We start from the raw sequence: 26,996 nt of genomic DNA on the forward strand, positions 1-26,996 counted from the left end.
GTGCAGAGTTGTGTCCCCTAGGCGTGTCAGGAATCTATGGTTGTGGTTTGAATCCCGGTTCGTCTTGATCATGTTTCGAGTTTTGTCACTACCATGCCAGTGTTCGTGGTTTTCAAAAGTGGAAATCATCGAAAACCCGCATCACTAAAAGTCTTGCTTCAAGCTTGACTCAGCCACTAATCTGACATGTCGTGATAAAACTGAAATAGTGTTCAAACCAGAGTGAAATCACTCACTACCCTGGAACTTGCACATTCAGCTGGTCACATGACCAGCTCACGCTCATTAAAGCATACTGTCGGGCAAACGAAAGTATACACCCATATGTGATGGTAGCTAAAAATGAGACAAACAAGAAATGATTATTATTATTGGTGATGTATGTGATACGGGAGTCATAGGCGATATTACATGCATCATATCAATGCATCTCACAAAATAGGACGGACCCGTGATTCTTGGGTAGAATAGGTCTTCAGCAACCCATGCTTGCCGTAAAAGGCGACTATGCTTGTCGTAAAAGGCGACTATGCTTGTCGTAAAAGGCGACTATGCTTGTCGTAAAAGGCGACTATGCTTGTCGTAAAAGGCGACCATGCTTGTCGTAAGAGGTGACTAGGTTCGGGTGGTCAGGTTCGCTGACTTGGTTGATATATGTCATGGTATCCCAATTGCTTGGATCGATGCTCATGATGTCATTCACTGGATTGTCTGGTCCAGACTGGATTATTTACAGACCGCCGTCATATTGCTGAGTGCAGCGTTAAATAACAAACAAAACAAAAAAACAAGAGGACGCGCACATGACGTCACAAAACACATGGGGATGATAGTATAGCAAAAAGTATCGAACAGAGTGAAGTGTGAATTTTAAAGTATAAACTTTCATTTGCCCGGCAAGTTATATGCTCAGAATAATTGCCGTTGCCCCGCCGTAATATTGATGGAATATTGCTTAAAGCGGCGTAAAACAATACTCACTCACACACCCAGAATAATAGAGAGAAACTGTATCTGACAAAACAGCTTTATTCGTGGCTTCTGTATATGTATAAGACAGTAGCAGTTCAATACAGTCACAAACAAGTAGAACAAATCTAAACGCGCTTGTCTGACAGATACAAATAACAAAAACTGAAAAACAAACAAGTGCTACCAAATAAGGAAATCATATATGGAACTATACGTAAATTTAGTCAAGAACATAACGTTGTGGATATCGACGACCTGCAATATGTGGTGGTCAGCTTGACCACAACCTCTAGATATTAGCACGTGACTAGATACCAGCACGAGATGTTTCATCACACGCAGTAGGCTACGGTACTAGTACTCTTATGGGTTATCTCCCTTGCGTGTCGTTCCTGACATGAATACTGATTCACCGCGGACCGCTGAACATATACAATATGTCATGGCACGGGAAGAAGGTGGCAAAGTCCACAGTAAAAGAGTTAGTGAAATGGGATCATCTGATGTTCCTTGACATATTATTCAACACCCGCTTTAGAAGCATGGTTGAAAGGGGAGATAACTCATATTAGTACGGGGAGAATATTTTCTGTTAGGCTTTCACAGGCATATACGACAATGTTGGCGAAATAGACGAGAGGTCACGTGACTAGACATGTTCACGATAGCATCACCACGTCAAGACATAAACAGTTGAGTAAAAAAACGCTCAGTTTTCCCGAATTGTTCCGAACTTTTGCATTTAACTACATATTGATATTGAAACGTGCAAAATGAAATTTGTAATAATGGCACACATTTGAGCACTGGACTGTCAACGACATGTTGGAGTGACGTTGATCTAGGCGAGCGAAGGTGAGTGCGGACAGCTTTGTAGGTGGGGTGGACGTTAGGTGGACCCACGCGTGGCAAGGGTGGCTTGTGTTGGGCGTGGGGTGGAAGAACAATCTCAAGGGTAGAGTGCCGTGCGTGTCATTGTGTGGAGGGGCTGGACAGTGGGTATCTGTAGGGGTGTGTTGGACACATTCGCGACAGTACATGGCTGCCTGCACCAAGGGGACATCACTCTTTTCACACTCAATTTGTAACATGAAATTGGACAAACATTTAAACACACACACACTCATAAAGAGGGAGCTAGCGACACGAATGTCGTTTACCGGGTGTTATTGCATGCGAGAACACCCAAGTCCCACAATGCTTTATAACGCCTACAGGTTTATCTCATAGTCACATTTCAGCTTACATTTAAGTTTTTCTAACCACTATATGTCGAATGGATGCTACACGTTTCTACAAGATTCTAGGACACATTTCAGTTCTTGCGCTCACTCTTTAAATATGTTTGACGCACAAGACGATCTGCCCTACCTACAGACACATGTCAGTCATGTTCGTTTACTCTCATACCAGTCTGCTCTACAAAGGACAAACATCAGTCGGTTCCGTTTATTCACACACCGTTTATTCTGCCTTACACATAAACACATTCGGGTTGTTTCATTCTCACAACAGACAGTCTGCTCTACACACATATCCGACAGGACCGTTTAATCTCACAGCAGACAGTCTGCCTTACACACACATCAGTTAGGTCAGTTTAATCTCACAACAGACAGTCTGCCCTACACACACTCACGTGCGTCAGGTCCCTTCATTCGCATAACAGAACGTCTGTCCTACACACACATCAGTTAGGTCCCTTCATTCGCCATTCGCACAACAGACGGTCTGCCTCCCCCCCCCCCCACCCCCCCACACACCCACCCCCACCCCCCACCCCCCCACACACAGCCACACACATATATGTGTGTGTCTGACCCCTCCATTCGCACGACACACACACACACACACACACACACACACACACACACACACACACACACACACACACACACACACACACACACACACACACACACACACACACACACACACACACACACGCACACACACACACGCACACACACACACACACACACACATCCGTTAGGTTCATGTATTCACACAACTGACAATCGGCTCTACACACAGACACATCAGACGACCATGCATCTGTCGCCAATCTGTTCCAGGAACAAACATACTTCACTTGGGTCTTCTACGGTCACACCAGGTCATCTGCTCCACAGAGAGGACATACTGATAATTTCCCAAAGCAGAAACAAATAATGCTATCTACGATGGAGGAAAATACTAATCTCTGTATTTCTATCGCAGTCTAACTTTGCCTTGTGGTAATTGGTCGCTTCAAAAACTGATATCACATACAGTGCACGCATCATATCTTATATAGTATTGCTTTGTGGCGACTCATCTTATAACTGTCTACTAACGTTAAAAAAGCATGAAGATAATCGAAATGTAAACATTATTACAAATACTGATATTCGCAAAATAATTTAACTGAAGGTGCCTCCTCCTCCACTGTATGGACCCTTGTCTACAAGAACACCTGCACAAATCCTCTGTTGAAGGGTTATTCAATATAGATCACACATCACAAATATTGTCGGCTTCCAGAAACAAAACAGACATCCACTTCGAATCACAGACATACAGATCCAAACATCGCCAGACGCTAACACGCATTAATCTGAACATTCCTTACACTGCATACTGCTGTGCCGAGAGCTGTTGGTGTGACGCCATGTCTGCCCGTGTCACCTTGTAGGGGTCAAGGTTCAATGCATAGGACCATTTCCGGGTCGGAGGTTATTGTGTCTAGTCATGTACGGCTCAGAGATGGTAGTGTGTTAGTGTTGGTGTTAGTGTTAGTGTGTTAGTGTTGGTGTTATTGTGTGTGTTTTAGTGTGTTAGTGCGTTAGTGTGTTTTAGTGTGTTAGTGCGTTAGTGTGTGTGTGTGTGTGTGTGTGTGTGTGTGTGTGTGTGTGTGTGTGTGTGTGTGTGTGTGTGTGTGTGTGTGTGTGTGTGTGTGTGTGTGTGTGTGTGTGTGTGTGTGTGTTGGGGAAGCTGGGTGTTTTTTTTGTGTGGATTGTAGTTGTTTATTGGGGGTAGGGGAGATTGATCATGTGTCAATGCCCTATGTTTTAGTGTGCCACTGTGTGGGGGTTAAATGCCTGTGTGCCACTGAATAAGGGTCAAAGGTGAATGACGTGAGTGCTGTTTTCTTACATTGAGCTACCGAGAAGAAAGAAGAAAAAGGCGCCTTATACATCTACAAAGGACGTGGCTGCTCGCCACACACTCGGCCAGCCAGACGAGAATCAGAAGCGTACATGTCGACAGACAGGCGGACAGACAGACTCCTACCGAGACGTTAGGAAGAGGAGTAGAAATATGAAAGTGGAGCAAGCTTTACTTATATCTAACCTGACAGCTTACCAAACCCAACAATGAACCAGCTTCTACTTGAGCTACAGATACAAGTTGGGCGTGGGCACAATAGATCTGCAAGGAGCTATGGAGGGTGATCACTTCCAACACGAGCACGGCTACAGCATGGACATTAGCTGCGACACCAGCCCTGTAATACGACAACAACTACTGCTGTTGAAGGCAACAGCACCACGAGGAACTTTCTCACACTGGACCCGGTTTAGTTTCAATCGGTATAGACACTAATATGTTATTGAAATTCAGTAGGAAAGATTTGCAGTTCATTTGCAAGTGGAATTGTAGATGATTCGGGAGTGTTTGGCATTGTGCCTTCTACAACGAGCTGTCGGCATGTGACATTGAACAGACACCAAAGACAAACCGTACATCGATATCACAAATACTGCATAACAGATAGACCGACCTCTTGGAATGATCGGACGTTTAACGCACATTACTAGAAGAGGCTATTGATTTTCTTGCAGAAATCCAAAGTTTATTTGTGTGTTTGAAATTATGGTTTTCTGTTTAAAAAACTTCCGTATATTGAAACTTAACACCCCATGTAGAGGAGGTCTGGGGCGGGGATACAAGAGTGGATTGAATGAAGTCAGCTTCCCTCGCATTGCAAAAGCAGTAGGTTCTTAACAGACTGAAGCAATGCGAAGACGAGTGGTGGTGTGTTCTGAGAAAGGTGGGTGGGGACAGTGGAATTTATGCCGTGGTTGGGAAGAAAAGGGATAATTATTGTGTCGGGGAGAGGAGGTGGGGTGCGGAGTGGATACCGGTAACGAAAAGGCGAGTGGAGGTTGCCTCATATTGGTGAAAGGCAATGGGTGCCGGGGTTGGATGTTGGGGTGTTAGGGTGTTGGGGGTGGGTGGGGAGAGGCTGGTGGGGTGAGGTGGGGTGGGGTGGGTGTTGGGGTGTTGGGGGTAGGTGGGGTGAGGTGAGTTGGGTGGGATGGGTGTTGTTAGATGAGGAAAAGGATATGGATTGTGCCACGGGTAGCGTTAGTCATGGTAAATCATGACGACAGGGAGGCTTGGAGAGGAAAGAGTTTTAGATTAGTCATTCTGGTAGTGGGATAACGCTTGCTATGGGGATAGTTACAGCTAGTGCTCGCTGTTAGGAAAAAGGTCGGGGGCAAAAGTGAAATAATGTCGCGTCTGAGGCAGTAGGAAAGGGAGGCGTGAGAAGTACTATCATCAGGACAAGAGTCGTGTTTGCAAATAATTGAAAGTGGTTTGTTCACAAATATAATAATGTCTGCCTGGCCAAAGTGAAGACGTTCTAATAAAGCATTTAATCAACGTCGCTATAACAAAGTTATGATACATATATATAGTATATGTCACTGTTAGAAACGGAATCACCTCCTGTGTGAATACAGATAACTAAACAATAACATCCACATCCACTGAAGTCCACAATACGTCATAGTTATGTACATATCCGTGTAAGGTCTGTGAAAAAGGGTACCTGACAGTTAAATGTCCAATACACCCATACTGTCCTGACTCTGATGGAGAAACACATGGACCAGTACCACGTAATTCTTTCTCGCCCTTGTTCTCCTAACTTCTGTAGTTAGATGGATTGTCAGAAACTGCTGGACCAGCAACAAGCTCTCCACCCTTCTTTGCATACAGATCAATGCACGTTCTGAACCAGCAACAATTGCCTATCATCTTTTCCTAAGTACATATCGATGCAACTGCTGGACCAGCATTAAACACCTGTCACCCTTCCTAACATACAGATAGATGCATCTACTGGACCAGCAACAAGCACCTTACCTTCCCTACAAACAGATAGATGCATCTACTGGACCAGCAACAAGAACCTTGCCTTCCCTACATACAGACAGATGCATCTACTGGACCAGCAACAAATACTTGTCCTTCCTTACATACAGATAGATGCATCTACTGGACCAGCAACAAGCACTTGTCCTTCCTTACATACAGATAGATGCATCTACTGGACCAGCAACAAACACTTGTCCTTCCTTACATACAGATAGATGCATCTACTGGACCAGCAACAAGCACCTGTCCTTCCTTACATACAGATAGATGCATCTACTGGACCAGCAACAGGCACTTGTCCTTCCCTATATACAGATAGATGCATCTACTTGACCAGCAACAAGAACCTTGCCTTCCCTACATACAGATAGATGCATCTACTGGACCAGCAACAAGCACTTTGTCTTCCCTACATACAGATAGATGCATCTACTGGACCAGCAACAAGCACTTGTCCTTCCTTACATACAGATAGATGCATCTACTGGACCAGCAACAAGCACCTTGCCTTCCCTACATACAGATAGATGCATCTACTGGACCAGCAACAAGCACCTTGCCTTACTTACATATATATAGATGCATCTACTGGACCAGCAACAATTACTTTACCTTCCCTACATACAGATCATACAGATATATGCATCTACTGGACCAGCAACAAGCACCTTGCCTTCCCTACATACAGATCATACAGATAGATGCATCTACTGGACCAGCAACAAGCACTTGTCCTTCCTTACATACAGACAGATGCATCTGCTGGACCAGCTAAAAGCACTTTGTCTTCCCTACATACAGATAGATGCATCTACTGGACCGGCAACAAGGACTTTTCCTTCCCTACATACAGACAGATGCATCTACTAGACCAGCAACAAACACCTTAACTTCCCTACATACAATTAGATGCATCTACTGGACCAGCAACAAGCACATTACCTTCCCTACATACAGACAGCTGCAACTGCTGGCCCAGCAACAAGCACCTGTCCACCTCCACTAGATACAGATATGGTAGTGCTTCAGGTGCTGAGAACAATCCAGCTCTTTGCCCTACCACTAGGCGAGCCTCAAAAATATTTGGTTACATTGGAAAACATTGGTGGAATACGCCGTCCAAATCGCTGCATAGAGTTATGTCCGTTGATGAAATATGGTGCACTCAAGCCTCGAAAAACTGTGGGTTGAATGTTTAACAGTTTATCACAGCATCAGTTGTACATGTTCATAGTCAAATATCTACTGAGAAGGTCCTCGCCATACAGGAAAGAGCGGTGCAACTGATAAATTGAACTTTTAAGATGCTGTACAGTGGGTGAAGTTCTAATATGCTTGGAATATAATTTGACTGGCAATAAATAATATCGTAGCTTAGTATTGCACATTCCCAGAAGTAAATGCCAGGAGACAGAATGATGCCCCACACTTACAACCGGTATTCCTGTCTTATTGTCTAAACAGTCAAATACATGAAAGAAAACGGCTTACATATGATTTGTCACGTGGCACACCTTAAAAGTTAAATTGTTTGGAAGGACAGGAAGTACGGTCGGAGACCATTGAACAAAAAAAAATATCATGTGCATGCAGGACTTCTGTACGCTCACTGCTATGTAAACCACGTGTGAGCATACGGTCCTTTCAGCTATCCATACGTCCACGAGGCAGCAGAATCACGTGATTTGTACAGGGTTGTGTATACTGACCAAAGGTGCAGGGACTAATACATATACTGTCGGAAGATGTGTGTTTTTGTGTGTGGCTAATGCATTATGAAATCCGCGTTGAAATACACCTGTGTATATGCTGAATACATAACCTGCCATATATACAGATCGAGGGAAGGCCTTCTGTTGCCTACTGTCACCATACATATGCAGTGCAACCCTTATCTTTCCCAGGAGAAACACAAACGTAACAGCTGCTCTCATCTTTCGCATAGAAACGCCAACGTAACACCGCTCTTATCTATCCCTGGAGAAATACTAGCAAAATACAACGCTTATCTTTCCCTCGAGGAACGCTAGCATAATACTAAGGTAATCTTTCCCTGGAGACAAATGCTCGACTGACTTTGGAAAACATGTTATTCACACCGAGTTAGGCAGCAGAAGGCATTTCCTTGTTAGAGACCATTAATTTCTCTGTACTCTGCCGCGGCAGGTGCTTGCGATGATTGACACATCTTCATAGCTAACAATCTGCCAGGAATGACCGGTTAACAGTGAATGACGATCCACAATTTTACAGCGACTGTCGAGCATTGACAGGCTACCTATCTGTGGCAGGTATAAATTGAATGACGATATCAAATGGCTAATTATTTGTCATGTGAGCCGCAGGTTGGTGGTGGCGTCGTGAAGCCGGTGCGCACGTTGCGGCTCCGTTTGCAGCCACGGATGACAGCAGCAGTAACACCTGCACAGGCAGTCTGTGCCTTGAGAGAGGAAAGTTTCACAGCGTTGTTCGTAGTATTCGATGTCTCTTGGAGGAGATGTCCCTCAAACAATCAACAGTGTGTAGTGGAATGTTTCTTCCAGTCTGTACAAAGTATCGGTCGACCATGGCCATGGTCAAATAACTTCAAACCGTCCAGCTGTATTCTCACCTACACCATTTTCCTTTACTTCTATATACAGTATCATTGATTAAAGCTCTTACGTCATGAATTGCAACTGTTCTTCAAAGCTTCATGGTCAATGCTGAGTCCGTCCTTGTTGCTTGTCAGTATGTACAACGCGCCACCAATGGCGGCCTTAGTCTTATATACACAGTTGCACCCTTGTTACTATAGCAATATATCGCTAGTCCAACTGATGGACACATGGTGAACACCGTTGACTTCACTCCATCATAGCAGGGTCTTGAGTCTGCAGTTGACCCAGGAATATCACCCCCAAGCCGACAATATTGACGGACAAATAAAATATGAAGATCATTCTGTCCGTCACACACGCGATAACTCTCCACTCGCGCACATATTTCTCTTTTTCCTCCATTTTAGCTTTCTTGTCTCTCACTTTTTCGAGGATATCTCTTATAGCTTTAATCTCGTCCAAGAGAGGCCCTGATGCCATTCCCGCCCTGCCCGTGTCGTCTGCTGACTGGTAGCTGCCCGCATCACCGCCATTTTCTGTCTGGTTTTTGCTGCCCTCCACGCCGTTGTCAAGGAGACGCACCTGCGCAAAGCGGATGTCTGTATATGGGTACTGGCCTCTTGCTTCCCCTCCCACTCTGCCAGTGTTCCAAGATTTTTTGGGTGTGAATGGACTGTAGTCTGGCTCGACAATCTTGTTTCGCAGACACAAACCCCTTGCCACCACGTCGATCATGAACTGGAAGAAAAGAAGACTTTTTCAAAACTCTTTTATCATCGACGTACTTTTACTTTGCCATGTTATAAAGGGAAACTAAAATCCCACATGTCCCTCTATCCTGAACTGGATGCATATGTGTGAGCCTTTTTTAACACTATCCCAGCAATATCTGGACGGCAGACACAGGTGTAGGCTTCACACATTGTATCAATGGAAATCAAACCCGGGCCTTCGGCGTGACGAGCGAACGCTATACCCACTGGACTACCCGACCGTCCGCTGAATATGTGCGCATGTATGCGTATATGAACGTGATGCAATGGAATGATATGTGATCTCTACAGTGGGATATATAATATATATAATGGACGCATAGATAGCCACGTTTTGACAAGACCATCCAGTGGGCGATATTATGAGCAACATCCCACGCCGTCAATGGCACGCAAACAACCAGGTTATAGAGGATGAAAGCTAATCCATTAAGTCGCCTCTACCGACAAGCATAGGTTGCTGGGGACTTTATAATCAGGGATTTCCACGGGAAAGAAAACGAAAATATATGTTATCATTGAGTGTATGCGAATAAGCTAGTCAGTGGTTTTAGTACACGTAGAATAAAAGGAACATCATGTATATAGGATTCAGTTATCCTTGAGAGTACGTTGCTACGCAACCAGAACTTGTAAAAACGGAAAGGACAAGATAAGGGCCCCAATGTGCCCATAGCATCTGTATAATGTAAGACGTGAGGGAAGTTTTAAAAATTGTTATGGCAGACTTTACTAATTTCAATATTGTCATGTTTTGGACCTCTCCTACTCCGTCCTATGTTAATACGGGACACGAAGACACCATCGTTCACCATGTACATTATGATTGAACTGAAAGTCATATACAATCTGGAAAATGTGGCTGTTAAGAGGGCTTTATTTAAATGTTGGTGTAGTGTGATCTGTTGGTGAGTGACAAGAGTGTGTTAAATATATCATTCTCTTAACAACAATGAACAATGCAATGAGAACAAACATCCAAAAAAGGTATCACCACATTTGATAAACTAGTGAGTGAGCGAGTATGGTTTAACGCCGCTTTTAGAGATATTCCAGTAATATCGATGCGGGGACACCATAAATGGGCTTCACACTTTGTATCAATATGGGGAATCGAACCCGGGTCTTCGGCGTGACGAGCGAACACTTTAACCACTAGGATTCCCACTGTCCCTTTCAGCTATATTGGCAAAACCAAGGTTAAATTTTCAAACGTCTTATCATCATTAATCATTTCATCATTTCAAACCCAAAAAATCTAAAAAAGTGCGGTTTCTTCATTTAACTTGGCATCAACAGGCCTGAGTCCCCATGGACTGCTACAAATCATGCTAAAATTGCAGCGTAATTAACATCTAACTTCTTATTGAACACGACAATACGACATTGGACAATTGGCTAACATGTCGCGTTGTCACAATGTCGCGATATCGACATAATTATGTCATTGGTTTGGTCAGGGACACAACGCAGCGATTCTAAGATTCCATAGATTCCTATTACGTGGCGATACATGCCTCCAGCATGTCAGGTCATTCTCTTCAGACAGTTCGGAGAAGACGACGGACAGACAACGTGCCTTCTATATGCTCACTTGGACCTTCATCCTTGAAAGCTGAAAGCAATGCGATGCCAGGACCATTCCCAAACAGTGCATAGCTCCTTGAAACCTATATAATCTAGGAGAATGTTTGTTAAATGGCAAACAGACAATACACTGTACAACCACGTCTGGTAGATTATAAATGATTAAGCTATGAACATTTATGTGTGTATTATTTGACATGTGGTCTCTCTACTAGAGTACGCGTATAACCTCAGCGGTATCTGTATGTATGCACGATGACGTTGTCTGTTCTGGTAATCCTAGTTTGATTTGCGCAACACAAGACACTGAGCCCGCAGCAGACATAAATTACCATTTTCTAGCGACGCTAGCAAGATTTTTTCAAACATGTAACGAAAGGCAGTATATATTTAGCAAGACACTCCAGTGCTACCCAATTCATTTATGGAAGGGTGTCGGCATGTCCAATTAACATGGTGAGAAACTCCACTGGATCTCGTAAATCATGTACAAGGATTAGTCTAAAAAGTCAGTTAGTATTGCTAGGACCTCGGGCTAGCTGTGTGTTCCTGGAGACGAGTGAGTGATTTCAGTTAAAGAAACGATGGAGTTTCTGGCCGTACTAAATGCTTATGAATGACAGATAAACACAACGAGACATAGCGTCAGTCTCAATAGTAAACGAACACTATCTTGTATTGTAACTATAGGAGTTTAAGACATTCAAACACCAGGATGCCGGATCAGATTAGGATCATTTGAGCAAACAACCACTCCCTGTAACTGATTTGAGATTTGGTCTGTCTCCCTGGTTATTGCACGTGACACTACTAGTCTCCTTCTACAGGAGCGGTCGGTAGCCTTATGGTTAAAGCTTTCGCTCGTCACCCCGAAGACCCGGGTTCAATTCCCGACATGGGTACAATTTGTGAAGTCCATTTCTGGTGTCCCCCGTCGTGATTCTGCTGGACTATTGCTAAAAGCGGCGTGCAATCAAACTCACTCATTCTTTCACTCTCATTCTACAACAAGCCTTCTTGATACTGACCACTCGGAGCCATCGTGGAGCTCGGTTGATCCTGACTCCTCTGAAAAACATGTTGGCCACCATACATGACAGCACCGTCGACAGCGTGATCAGCGTCATGTTCAGGCAGAAAAATGTTCCTGGAAGAGAAATAAGATGGTATAGCATACATGACTAAAGGATTAATCTAAACACAACAATTCCCTTCATCTTTACGTCATCCCATGGTAGGCGTCACTACAGCAATACTGCCGCAGCAAAACAATCTGGATATCACAAGGATATTTAAACAATAGACACAGTCGCCATAAAACAACCTGCACGACAATAATACCTTGAACACCACAGCGAAAAGACATCTTAGACACACCCGCAAAAAACACACATTGGACACACCCGCGTTTTTACGTCTACACACAACAAATACACGCACACACGCGGACATCAGCTTGACACCCGTCCCTCGAACACCATTGCCACAGTTCTACTGTGGACACAAACTCGACATTTTACCAGGAACACCACCTTGACATTTCTACTGTGAACACCACGTCTACAATCCCACTATGAACACCACTTCGACAAACCTACCATGAACACCAAATCTACAATCACACTATGAAGACAGACTCGACAAACCCACCATGAACACCACGTCTACAATGCCACTATGGATACAGCCTCGACAAACCCACCATGAACACCACGTCTACAATGCCACTATGAACACCACGTTTACAATCCAACTATGAACACCACCTCGACAATCCCAGTGTGAACACCACGTCTACAATCCCTCTATGAACACAGCCTCGACAATCCTACTATGAACACAGCCTCGACAACCCCACTTTGAACACAGCCTCGACAATCCCACTATAAACACCATCTCGACAATCCCACGATGAACACCACCTCGACCATCCCAATATGAACACCACCTCGACAATCCTACTATGAACACAGCCTCGACAATCCGACTATGAACACCACCTCGACAATCCTACTATGAACACAGCCTCGACAATCCCACTATAAACACCACCTCGACAATCCCACTATGAACACCACCTCGACCATCCCACTATAAACATAAGTCAACCTCGGCATCACAATCAAACATCGGCCCACATTCCGCTATGCCTCCCTCGACGTAACAAGAGCGACATTCCAGTCCCCATTTATCAGATACGATTTTCAAATCCTGATCAAAACTGTTGTGCTCTCAGAATAATACTGTAACGGCTTATCTCGAAATAGTCTCTATGGAGTATGGTATTTCTGTATCAAATACTGCCAGCGCATTCCTAATGACATTGCCAGCTTTCATCAACACATCACCAGAAGGACACCAGCTCGCCACCAATCCGGGACACGTTGATTATCTTAAATGGCACTATACGACCCGAGGTATAGGTCCGAACATTAATTAGTGCAGATGTATCTTCTGTAGAGCAAAGCTATAACTTATCGTATATCTCCAAGGGAAAACAAGCAATAAGCCACACAGCGACATATTAGCGGCAAGAGGAACCCGCTCTAGGAGCCACGAGCCGGTGGCAGCAAATTGTTTGGAGAGGTTTTAATATTATTCATTCACTACTATACTTGCTAGACCTCCCCCGGGGCTCTGGGAGGTGGGCTGGTATCAAGACTTCATTTTCCTGAGGAATCTGCACCCGACACACATGACCCTAGATAAATAAATATTGCGGTGTAAGTCAACTTTGTTAACAGAAGATGAGATAGACCTGTAGGCTCAGGGGCGACTGTAATAATACAACAGTGCGGGTGTGATAACCCGGCATGGTGGGCAGACAGCTGTGATAACCCGCATGGTGGACAGACAGCTGTGATTACCCGCATGACGGACAGACATTGAGATAACCCGCACGATGGACAGACATTGAGATAACCCGCATGGTGGACAGACAGCTGTGATAACCCGGATGGTGGACAGACATTGAGATAACCCGCATTACGGACAGACATTGAGATAACCCGCACGATGGACAGACATTGAGATAACACGCATGGTGGACAGACATCTGTGATAACCCGCATAGTGGACAGACATTGAGATAACCCGCACGACGGAGAGACATTGAGATAACCCGCATGTTGGACAGACACTGTGATAACCCGCATGGTGGACAAACATTGAGATAACCCGCATGGTGGACAAACATTGAGATAACCCGCACGACGGACAGACATTGAGATAACCCGCATGTTGGACAGACATTGAGATAACCCGCATAGTGGACAGACATTGAGATAACCCGCATAGTGAACAGACATTGAGATAACCCGCATAGTGGACAGACATCGAGATAACCCGCATAGTGGACAGACATCGAGATAACCCGCATAGTGGACAGACATCGAGATAACCCGCATAGTGGACAGACATCGAGATAACCCGCATAGTGAACAGACATCGAGATAACCCGCATAGTGAACAGACATCGAGATAACCCGCATAGTGGACAGACATATGTGATATCCCTGCAAAGCGCACAGACATCTGAGATAACACAGCATCTACAGCGAAAAATGTCCTTTTTATTTGAATGTGCCTCACCCCTGTTAATAGGTAATGACGAGCAATTTGCGTTTCCATCGTGAATATTATTCTTATCAAAATATATTTGTAATGCATAGTATAGGAACGAATGCAGGATCCAAAAGCATTTCCACATTCATGGTGAAACTCGATTTGGTTAGCATGCGTCAGTTGTTCTATGTTCTCAAGACTCAAGAACAAACCCCACAATCATAACCAGCGTGACGTGTTACAGGTGGCGGCTGACCATTCAGATAGCTCCCGAATAACGGTTTACCTAGACATCATCTCTCATAGAAAGGTTTCCCCGGGAGAATGCACGTTGCATGCCATGGTAACGCGACAAATAGAGCTAAATGCAGATCCGCGCAGGGAAATTGTGTTACCTAACATGTGTCCCGACACAAAAGATACAGACATTCCACAACACGACTATTCGGACTGTAACACGAGTGAAGCTATTACACAATGCTCAGACAGTAGACTGCTGCGTGAGATGCGTTTTCTTGAGCAAGGCACAGTGTTTATCAAGGCGGCTGTACATGCTGCGACTATAAACTGTATAGTTAGACGAGAGCAGGGTTTCACGAAACTTCCAGTGTATTTGTTCTTGAACCGAATTATATCTAATAAACACGCCCGTACATAAATCTATGAGTTTATATATTAATATTTAAGAAATGTTATTCCTCTACGTACAGTTTTGAGATAAAATCCCTTTGCTTGCAATTATAGTTTTAAATTGTTTTCCTGTGACTCTAACCCGAACACAGACACAGACACAGACAGACACACAGACACAGACAGACACACACACAGACACACAGGCACACACACACACACACACACACACACACACACACTTGTCGGACGTTTTTATCTAAGTAATTTTGATATGTTCTTTACATTTAAAGGTAAACCACGCGTCATACAACCCTTATTTAATACCTACGCAATTCCTATGCGACAAACCAGAGCCACCAACTTGTCGGACGTTTTTATCTTAGTAATTTTGATATTTTCTTTATATTTAAAGGTATCCCCACGCGTCATACCAACCTTTTTTAGTTCCTACGCAATTCCTATGCCACAAACCAGAGCAACCCATGGGCGATTGAACAAATGATTTATTTATCATGACAACACAAGCGAACAGACTTATAAGTCCTTCATTCCTTACCTAACAAAGACCAATATATTTGGGTACTAAATTCAAAACCCAATCAGGAACTGACACACGGCCGAACAAACTCGCACCTGTTGACATCATCAGAAGGGTCGAGTGTGCTAATCTTCCTTAGCATTAATATGATGTTCCTTCTATTAAGTCACTAATTTCAGTACGCACTTCAGCAAATTACAGTGACACTAGTCCGCTTAATGTGCTCAACTATCAAAGGAAGCTTGCGCGTGCATGCCATTCATGTAATTTACTTAAGAGCTGGGTCTTCATTTGTTACGTGGGGCTTGTCAGCTGAAGCAATTACTTGCAAACTAAGTTGGAAGTTTCATAATTTAGCTCTATGGTTCTGGACAGCTATATTTGAGTGTATTGATGTGGGGCAATGAATATGACGCCCTGCGTGATCAACGTACACTTAGGTCGCTGTAAACACAAACAACGTGCACTTAGGTCGCTGTAAACACTAGCAACGTGCATAAACAAACACGTGAGAGTCCCAATAAATACTCCCTGCAAACGATAGACCGCAACAAGCACCAACCATGAACGCCATGCTACAATAACCCCTTCCCCCTCCTTTCATGAACGATAGGCCAACAACCATCCACAATAATCACCTCAGGTTACAATAAACAATATCTGAACTTTACGTTCACAAAAAATCGCAATGAACGTTAGGCCCATTATGAACTCACTAAACACACACATATACGCTAGCGTGCGCATACACAAACGTCTCAACGAACGTTAGACCCACAACAAACATTATCTGTGAACATTAAGCCCACAATATATAATCCTCGCGAACGTTTGGCCCACAATAAACAATCTTCGCGAACGTTTGACCCACAATAAACAATCTCCGCGAACGTTAGGCCCACAATAAACAATCTTCGCGAACGTTTGACCCACAATAAACAATAGCCGCGAAAGGTAGGCCCCCAATAAACAGTCTTCGCGAACGTTTGGCCCACAATAAACAATCTTCGCGAACGTTAGGCCCACATTAAACAATCTCCACGAACATTTGGCCCACAATAAACAATAGCCGCGAACGTTAAGCCCACAATAAACAATCTTCGCGAACGTTTGGCCCACATAAACAATCTCCACGATTGTTTGGCCCACAATAAACAATCTTCGCGAACGTTTGGCCCACAATAAACAATCTTCGCGAACGTTAGGCCCACAATAAACAATCTTCGCGAACGTTTGGCCCACAATAAACAATCGTCGCGAACGTTTGGCCCACAATAAACAATCTCCGCGAACGTTTGGCCCACAATAAACAATCTCCGCGAACGTTTGGCCCACAATAAACAATCTTCGGGAACGTTTGGCCCACAAAAAAACAATAGCCGCGAACGTTAGATCCACAATCAACAATCTCCACGAACGTTAGACCCACAATAAAAAATCTCCGTGAACGTTAGACCCACAATAAAAATCTCCGCGGACGTTGGGCCTATACTAAACAATCGCCGTTTATCCAGTAGCCACATCTTATGTTATCCTTCCTTATGTTATGCCGAGGTCCGATCCCATACACAGATCTACACGCTTCAAGTTTGGTCGATGCGTAGGTTGCTAGGGTCCAACCCTAAACCGGAAATCACGGGGGCAAAGAAGCCGCTAGTAACTTGTAAATTCTCCGGTAACAACACATAAAGTGTTTGCAAAGATCACATTATACGAAACATCTAAAGAAGCTTAATGTATATCAACTCTTTATTGGTAGCTACCTGCATTTTGCAACATTTGGATCTGCTAACTGATGAACAATGAATGGTGATATGGGATAAACTAAGCACAAAAACAGGTCTTTCTCAACACCTCACCAAATAGAGAAGGCGTGGTGTTTTCCCGTGCCCAATTTAAACTTTCGAGGAACTGCTTCATGAATGTCACTGGAGAATGATGAAAGTTGGCTGAACAAAATAGTATTACACTTATTCAAACGTGGATCGAGCGCTGTGTGTTGCGTCTGCCTACGGATGGCACATCACGCCACCGGTCCGCTACCGGGCCGGCTTCGCTACAAGGATTAATATTCTAGCAAGGTTTCCATTAGAAATTTTAAACTAGGTTTGTCTGCAATAGACAGGTAGTGGTTGCCAAGGGAACAGCGACATTCATGTTGTTATTCTCTTATGAAAAAATGCCCCTTGTGGACTGCCAAATATCAATTGTTTTTGTTGTAAGCGACTTGGCCGTCTTTCGTCTTGTGTGACAAGCCGGTAAAGGTTATTGTTTTTACCACTCAGTGACAAGTCGGTGTGTATTGCCATGGAAACCGTTGCTGAGAAATAGATTTAGAGACTAAAATTTAATTTAAGCGGTGTAATGTCCCTAAATGGCGCATCGAACTTGCTCGGTGGTAGACACGATCCATATTGCAGGTTCGGAATGTCAAAAGAGACGAAGTGAACGGAAGACGAGACAAACAGCAGATGGAAGGTTGTGAACGATGGGGGAAGGATGGAGGTGGTGGAGACGGGGTGTGAGGTGGTGGACGGGGTGTGAGGTGGTGGAGACGGGGTGTGAGGTGGTGGTGCCGGGGTGTGAGGTGGTAGAGACGGGGTGTGAGGTGGTTGACGGGGTGTGAGGTGGTTGACGGGGTGTGATGTGGTGGACACGGGGTGTGAGGTGGTGGAGACGGGGTGTGAGGTGGTGGAGACGGGGTGTGAGGTGGTAGAGACGGGGTGTGAGGTGGTTGACGGGGTGTGAGGTGGTGGAGACAGGGTGTGAGGTGGTGGAGACGGGGTGTGAGGTGGTGGAGACAGGGTGTGAGGTGGTGGAGACAGGGTGTGAGGTGGTGGAGACAGGGTGTGAGGTGGTGGAGACAGGGTGTGAGGTGGTGGAGACGGGGTGTGAGGTGGTGGAGACGGGATGGAATGTGGTGGAGACGGGGTGTGAGTTGGTGGAGACGGGGTGTGAGGTGGTGGAGACGGGGTGTGAGGTGGTGCAGACGGGGTGTGAGGTGGTGGACGGGGTGTGAGGTTGTGGAAGGGGTGTGGGGTGGTTGAGACGGGGTGTGAGGTGGTGGAAGGAGTGTGAGGTGGTGGAGACGGGGTGTGAGGTGGTGGAGACGGGGTGTGAGTTGGTGGAGACGGGGTGTGAGGTGGTGGACACGGGGTGTGAGGTGGTTAAGACAGGGTGTGAGGTGGTTAAGACAGGGTGTGAGGTGGTGGAGACGGGGTGTGAGGTGGTGGACGGGGTGTGAGGTGGTGGAAGGGGTGTGAGGTGGTTGAGACGGGGTGTGAGGTGGTGGAAGGAGTGTGAGGTGGTGGAGACGGGGTATGAGGTGGTGGAGACGGGGTGTGAGGTGGTGGAGACGGAGTGTGAGGTGCTTGAGGCTGGTAGGAACATTTAAGATAGGTACGATGTGTTTTTTTTTTTATGAAACGCGTTTCAATCAAACGAACTAACTTCTTTGATTTAGGATAAGTAGATTTGAATACGTTTTTGCCCGAGGATCAGAGGACGAGTTTCAGATTTCCGCTTCCAGGAATTTACAAACATGAATGAATGCAAAAATGTCAGTAACGATGTTTGACTTACGGCGGCAACACGAGCTGAACAGGTCTTTTGTTGTTCTGTATTTCAATTAGGACATAAAGGTTATTGTTATTGCTATAGCAAATAAGGTGATTTTGAGCTTTTTGACTGGAAAATCGGATTAAAAAGAGCGACTTAAAGTTTTGAGCTTCAGACGTTCAGATTTCCAACCTGAAGTTGGAGGATGAATTGTCCACCGATGCACAGACCGAGTCGGAACCCGGATATGAGATCGGCCTCGTGACATAAAACAAGCCTGAATTATCCCAAGCACGACAATTACATTGCAGATCATCTCATTAATCACCATGGCATACTCATTAGTCAAACGTTGGCACCATTGAGATGGACTTGAGCCATTTGTGACATAGCTTCCCATAAACCTCAGCAACCCTCATTAAAATACACTTCATCAGTACCTAGACCACGGTCGGCCATAATACAACATCATCATAGAGTGTACCTCCATGACAGTGCATCAGCAACCCATGTTTGTGTCCCTCCACCTCCTCCCCCTCCCCCCCCTCCCCCTGCATCAGCAACCCATGTTTTTCTCCACCACCCCCTCTTCCGGTGACTATACGGGTGAGAATTGGTCTTCAGTAACCCATGCTTGTTATGCATGTCGTAGGAGGCGACTAACTTGACCGGGTGGTCAGACTTGGTTGATGCATGTCATCGTATCCAAATTTCGTGGATCTATGCTCATAATGTCAATTACTGGATTGTCTGGTTCAGACTCTGGACATCATTCTGACACTGACAGTGTGTTTAGTCACCGGAGAACTGACACCTATTGGCTACTTCGAACCCGTGGGGATTCCGAGGTTGAAATGACTCCAAGCATCCTATGCTTGTCGCAAGAGGCGACTAAACTGGACCTGAAGGTCAAGCTCCGTGCATTTGATAATTGAGCATCACTGCACCCCGACGGCGTTGGAGTGTGCTTGTCAAATCAACAACTGTTGTTTTGTGGCCAAGATTCGACCATTCATGGGCCGCCGTGGCATAGATGCTGTAATACCGCCGACAAGCAGAGTGAAAGAAAGAAAGAAACAAACGGAAATGGGCATGGCCAATTTCAAATTTTCAATCGACTGTCTGAATTCCAACAAACACAGTACACCGTTCGAGTCGTTAAATATATCAATATAAAGTTTCCAGCATGGCCGCTCAGCAGCAATATTGAAATTTGAAATTTATTGTCCTGAACAAACATTAAGAAATATTCACCAGGGGAATACCCACATAAACAATCAGCAACGTCTGTCAAGCGATCTCAGAGTGGCTTATGAGGATAATACAGCAAACAAGCCCTGCGCGGTAACACCAGATGATATATATATATATATATTAAAACATACTTCCACCGTATGCTTTAACACTCAACCACGCAACTGAAGGAAAACATAGCAATGCTGATCCGAACATTACCCAATCGTGATATTCATGAAAGTAAGATTTAAGCATAATTCCCTGCATCCGTGATTTGCTCAAGGTTGCCACCAGGAGATCGCCAGACCAGGAAATATCATGTCCCGGGCAGGATCTACAACGTTTCCTCATTCTGGCCAAAATTGATATTGTATAGAACATACACGAATAAGGATATTCTATCATTTCCTGTACTACTTGCGAAGAGCTACCATAAGCCCGGTGTAGTCTGGAGACCTGGCGTTCTGAAGTCCGACTGGGTCACCAGGTTACATATATCATTCTGTTATACGCCCTACCGTCTCTAGTATCATCTGTCGGAATGGTTAGATAGGCTTATATCAATTTAGTTAATTTATACTTCATATTTTCACAATTGCATAACTTTACTCTTATCGGTTACAGTGAATTGTTCATTAAGAAATATTCTTCCATCGACACAAAAGCGATGAATTGCGATAAGAGATTTAATTCTCAAATATATATGTACTTAATTACACTGCAAAATATATAGAAGATATATTCCACTCTCTGAAATGCGCAATAACACCTATATTCTCTCCCTACTGCTAATTGCACATGCTAGTATATATTACTCACCCAACTGCTAGTTGCACTTACTAGTACAGTAAACTTACTTTGTTGGTCCCGACTATTTGCTGTAGTTAAGCTGTATATATGCTTATAACGAACTACGGTTATAACGAACTAAAATTAGTAGTCCCCTTGAGTTCGTTATAACCGTACTTTACTGTATATATCTCTCACCCAACTGCTAGTTGCACATACTAGAATGTATCACTCTCCCAACTGCTAATTGCACTCACTAGTATACATTACTCTCCCAACTGCTAGTTGCACATACTAGAATGTATCACTCTCCCATCTGCTAATTGCACTTACTAGTATACATTACTCTCCCAACTGCTAGTTGCACATACTAGAATGTATCACTCTCCCAACTGCTAATTGCACTTACTAGTATACATTACTCTCCCAACTGCTAGTTGCACATACTAGTATATATCACTCTCCCAACTGCTAGTTGCACATGCTAGTATATATCACTCTCCCAACTACTGGTTGTACACACTAGTATATATCACTCTCTCAACTGCTAATTGCACACATATTCCACTTTCCAAACACCTAATTGGACATATGTCATCCCACCACTTGCTCACACACACATAAACACATGAATAAATAATAATAAATAAATGGTGTGTGAATGATGTTTAAGCATTGAGCTTACACGTGTATGGAAACTAGCACATCATAAATATACTCATTTTCATATCGCAGCAGTCGCCAGTTTTCAAGTCATATCATGACGGTCCTTACAAACTCGAGCCTGGAGGTGATCAACTAGAGACTGCGAATATGAGCAACCATCCTCAAAATTGAGTCGCGATGGCAAGTCACGGAACTTGACCAGACCATCCATCTTAGCTGACTCTTTCCACAATCAAAGTCTACTCTGGACGAACTGTACCCTGGAATATCCACGTCACTCTCCAAACGCCCCCTGTAGATGTATATCACAGTGCCAAATCCCACTCACCTATAAGAGGTATAGATGCTGCAGCTTTCGGCGTCGAGTCAGCCAGTAGTAGCAGCAGCACGAAGAATGCGAGAAAAATGTTCATTCCTAGAATGAGAAAGTGAATATGAGATCACACAAATGCAGAAGAAGGAAAAACATTTTAACGTGAAAGGGAAGAACGGGAGCTGCTGCTGTTGAAATCCAAAGGCTGCGAGCGGAAGTAAAGAACAATATTAACACACAATGAACTGGGAGAATAATGTAATCGCCTATCAGGAGAACGATGTAATGGGAGAACAATGTATCAAAAAGAACTAATTTTGTTTAAGAGCTAAAACATTCACATGTAATAAATGAAAAATGTGATAGAAGAAGACATGATACAAGAATCGTGGTATTCGAAGAGCAGTGATGGTCCCAACGTTAATAACAGAGCACAATGTGATACAAGACCACTGCTATAGACGTACTTTGTAACAGTAAAATAATTTAGAGGATATTGTAATAGAAGAATGATGTGTTGGGGGCATTGTAATAGTAGAGTGATATGATTGGGGACATTGTGATAAAAGAATGATGTGATGTGGGGGGGGGGGGGGGGGGGGGGGGCATTGTTTTGATGGGGGGCATTGTAATAGAAGAATGATATGATTGGGGACATTGTAATAGAAGAATGATATGATTGGGGACATTGTAATAGAAGAATGATATGATTGGGGATATTGTGATATAAGAATGATGTGATGGGAGGGCATTGTAATAGGAGAATGTTTTGATGGAGGACATTGTAATAGAAGAATGATATGATTGGGGACATTGTAATAGAAGAATGTTATGATTGGGGACATTGTAATAGAAGAATGATATGATTGGGGATATTGTGATATAAGAATGATGTGATGGGAGGGCATTGTAATAGGAGAAGGATATGATTGGGGACATTGTAATAGAAGAATGATGTGATGGGAGGGCACTGTAATAGGAGAATGGTGTGATGGGAGTATAAGTTGAGCAAGAGAAATAGGGTAGATTATGATTAATGTACACGCCCAGGGACTACTTTTAACATTTGACACACGGTGATGGAATATCCAGGTAACAAAGGAGCACAATGTTATGCAACATCAAGGTAACATAAGATTACAATGTGATGGAACAACAAGGTAACATAAGATCACAATGTGATGGAACAACAAGGTAACGAAGGAGCACAATGTTATGCAACAACAAGGTAACATAAGATCACAATGTGATGGAACAACAAGGTAACATAAGATCACAATGTGATGGAACAACAAGGTAACATAAGATCACAATGTGATGGAACAACAAGGTAACATAAGATCACAATGTGATGGAACAACAAGGTAACATAAGATCACAATGTGATGGAACAACAAGGTAACATAAGATCACAATGTGATGGAACAACAAGGTAACATAAGATCACAATGTGATGGAACAACAAGGTAACATAAGATCACAATGTGATGGAACAACAAGGTAACATAAGATCACAATGTGACTGAAAAGAGAAGTGAAAAGATCAGACTGTGATTGTTGGTAATGCTGGAACGAAAACGAACCAGCATTACACTTAACAATCAGGAACGCTTGCAATATACTTGCAGTAACAGAGAAGTATTGATTGAGAAAACAATCTTCACCAAAAGCATTCATTTATGCTTCTCAACCATTAACTGCCAAACAACGAAGATTTATTTTATGAAATGATTTGTCTATGAGCACGGATCTTTTTTACAGAAGCCATTGGAGTCCCAACACAACCAACGGCTACTAAATTTGGCAGCCATGAATAGAATAACTAATTTCTGATCGATCATTTCTATGGACCTGAACCTGAAATATACATCTCTCAACATAACGATGAAATATTTTCTTGAAATGAATATGCTAATGTTTTTGAGAGCTTGAAGTAGGTTTGATTTTGAGCAAGTAGCAAAGTATTTGAAGCCGTCTGATATTTACCGATTTCGAACGTTTTGACATATTGTCACGACTGCACAACATATTTCTGAATACTACACTGAAAATGGACAGGATACTGAATTGAAAGAACAGATGTATTATGATAAAGAATTTGCCAAAATTTCTGTCAGGCCATTAAAACCTCACTTTCTGTTTTACCAGGGTCGAGTTGAATACATCCCCAACGTGGAAAGAATACAGTAGAAACAGGTTTAAAAAAATCAGCAAGCAACATTGACCCTGAAAGCGAGTTTTGATGAATAAAAATAATGGGTATGAAATTCAAAACTTCAAAGCGCCAACTGCAGATTTAAGAAGCTTGTAAGAAACATAGTGATCATACAGCTAGCAGAAGCGATGTCTAAAAGATAGTACCATGACACTGCAGCTTAACTAGATAAGTAATGTCAACAAAGACAATGTCAGCAATGGTATCCAAATCTGTTCTGTGTACATAATGAGGATTACATTATAAATATGAAACAAGTCATGTTTTTCAAAAGAACTTGCAAAAGACTTTTTTGCATTTATCAATTCTATTGTTTTTGTTGTTTTCAAAACGATTCAATCTTTTTATGAAGACAAACATTCATGCTAAGATTAAATAAATATTGTTTAATAGATCCTGAGAAATATAGGAAAAAGTGTCTTTGCAACATCGTCTTCGTCTACCGATGTGACACGTCTTTCATGGAATCCTCTTATAGTCACTATTGTGCACGCAATGATTCAGCTTTCCAATCTTTGTGGGTCCTTTCTTAATTTTAACAAACATTTAACAACAAAATCAAAATCATATGAATATACAATGATGTCATCATTCGTTACAGTACACATGACAAAGTTTCCTCCGCCTGGCAGTTTTAGGGGGGATTATCCCGACAGAACATGTCTTTTACAGAGTATGGTCAAATCAAAAGATTAAATATGGTTAAATACAAAAATATGTTGTGAGTTCCTCAACAATTCATACATAAATTTATTACCTTTTGAAGACAAATGACGGGTTCATGGCCAATAAAAGGTAAGTCAGCATGGCTTCCCTGGCGGCCATCTTAAAAATCTGACTCGGACCCCATGAACAAATATAGCCGTGAATATTTGCGAAAACAGAAGGTGAAGTTCTCGTTTGATTGGTCCAGTGGCGTTTGGGGAGATGATGTCAACAATGCGAATGATGCCATTTTGAGAGAAGTGTGGAGCATGGTCTAAAGACGAAGTTCTAATCAAAGGAAAAATATATCATATGGCAAACAACGGAACAATTACATGACACACAACAATTGTTATTATATTTTTAACAATAATGAGTGAGTGATGACTTAATGTATGTGTTTTAACTATGATTGCTGTGGCGGCCACTTTGAAAATTGGATTCAAAGTTATTGAACATATGTAAATGTTGTCACTGGTGGGAACAAGCTTGTGAAGTTTCAGCGTCATTAGTCCAGTGATTTGTGAGGCTAAGAAAGCATTTTGAACGAAATGAGAGCACGATCAAATTACAAACGTCAAAGCAAGGTCAAACTTTTACAATATCGCAATAAACGTGTTCCACGTTCAACTGCATATTTACAAAATTATATTTCATTGAATAATAACCAACTAAAACTCAGATTGGCTGACAGCGATATTGAAAATTGGATTAGAACCATTTGAACAAAATGGTGGGTCATAATTTATGTGAATAAGCGGGTGAAGTTTCAGCATCGTACAGTGTTTTCAGGGAATATGATATTGTCGATAGACGATGGATGACGAACCAACGTGTCTGATGTAAGCTCACTTAATACAGAAGAATTAAATCAAGGAACGATATATAAAAGAACAGTGAAATGAAGCAAGCCTATATAAAATATAGAACTGTATATGCAGAAATGATACAAAAGGAGAACATTGTAATGAAGCAACATTGTAAAATAACAACAATGTAAAATAGCAACGGCGCACAGGGCCAGAATAAAACAATATACTGACGGAACGATGTAAGATGTAAGAACACTGAAATGAAGCAACGATATACAAAAAGTGGAACAATGCAATGAAGCGACGATGAACAATACAATAGAAGTAAAATGTAATGACGCTGTACGATGTAAGAACACTCAAATGAAGCAACAATATACAATGTAACTGAAGAACAGTGGAAAGAAGCACATATGTACAATGTAAAAGAACAAGAACATGACAGAACGATGAACAATGTAGCAGTCAAATGAAGGAACGATGTACAATGTAACAGTCAAATGAAGGAACGATGTACAATGTAGCAGTCAAATGAAGGAACGATGTACAATGTAACTATGACATGACCGAACCATGCACAATGTAACAGACAAACGAAGGAACGATGTACAATGTAACAGACAAACGAAGGAACGATGTACAATGTAACAGACAAATGAAGGAACGATATACAATGTAACTGAGAAACAAAGGAACGATATACAATGTAACAGTCAAATGAAGGAACGATGTACAATGTAACAGTCAAATGAAGGAACGATGTACAATGTAACAGTCAAATGAAGGAACGATGTACAATGTAACAGTCAAATGAAGGGACGATGTACAATGTAACTGAGAAATAAAGGAACGATGTACAATTTAACAGTCAAATAAAGAAACGATGT

At 43.0% G+C, this 26,996-nt stretch overlaps 1 protein-coding gene across 2 annotated transcripts in view; it reads right to left on the bottom strand.

The window, feature by feature from the left end:
- Window positions 1-5,275: 5,275 nt before the first annotated feature.
- LOC139468509 (neuronal acetylcholine receptor subunit alpha-10-like) overlaps window positions 5,276-26,996 on the bottom strand; it is a 201,594-nt gene continuing 179,873 nt past the window's right edge. For both annotated transcript variants that reach the window (XM_071250502.1, XM_071250501.1), the window contains 3 exons: window positions 22,393-22,479; window positions 12,109-12,227; window positions 5,276-9,458 (listed from right to left, as the gene is read on the bottom strand). In XM_071250502.1, the coding sequence (XP_071106603.1) occupies window positions 8,967-9,458; window positions 12,109-12,227; window positions 22,393-22,479 (698 nt within the window). In that variant the 3' untranslated portion in view covers window positions 5,276-8,966. The remainder of the gene's footprint in view (window positions 9,459-12,108; window positions 12,228-22,392; window positions 22,480-26,996) is intronic.

This window comes from Haliotis cracherodii, unplaced genomic scaffold (genome assembly GCF_022045235.1).
Source record: "Haliotis cracherodii isolate W230 unplaced genomic scaffold, xgHalCrac1.p SCAF_2, whole genome shotgun sequence".
Lineage (NCBI taxonomy): Eukaryota > Metazoa > Mollusca > Gastropoda > Lepetellida > Haliotidae > Haliotis > Haliotis cracherodii.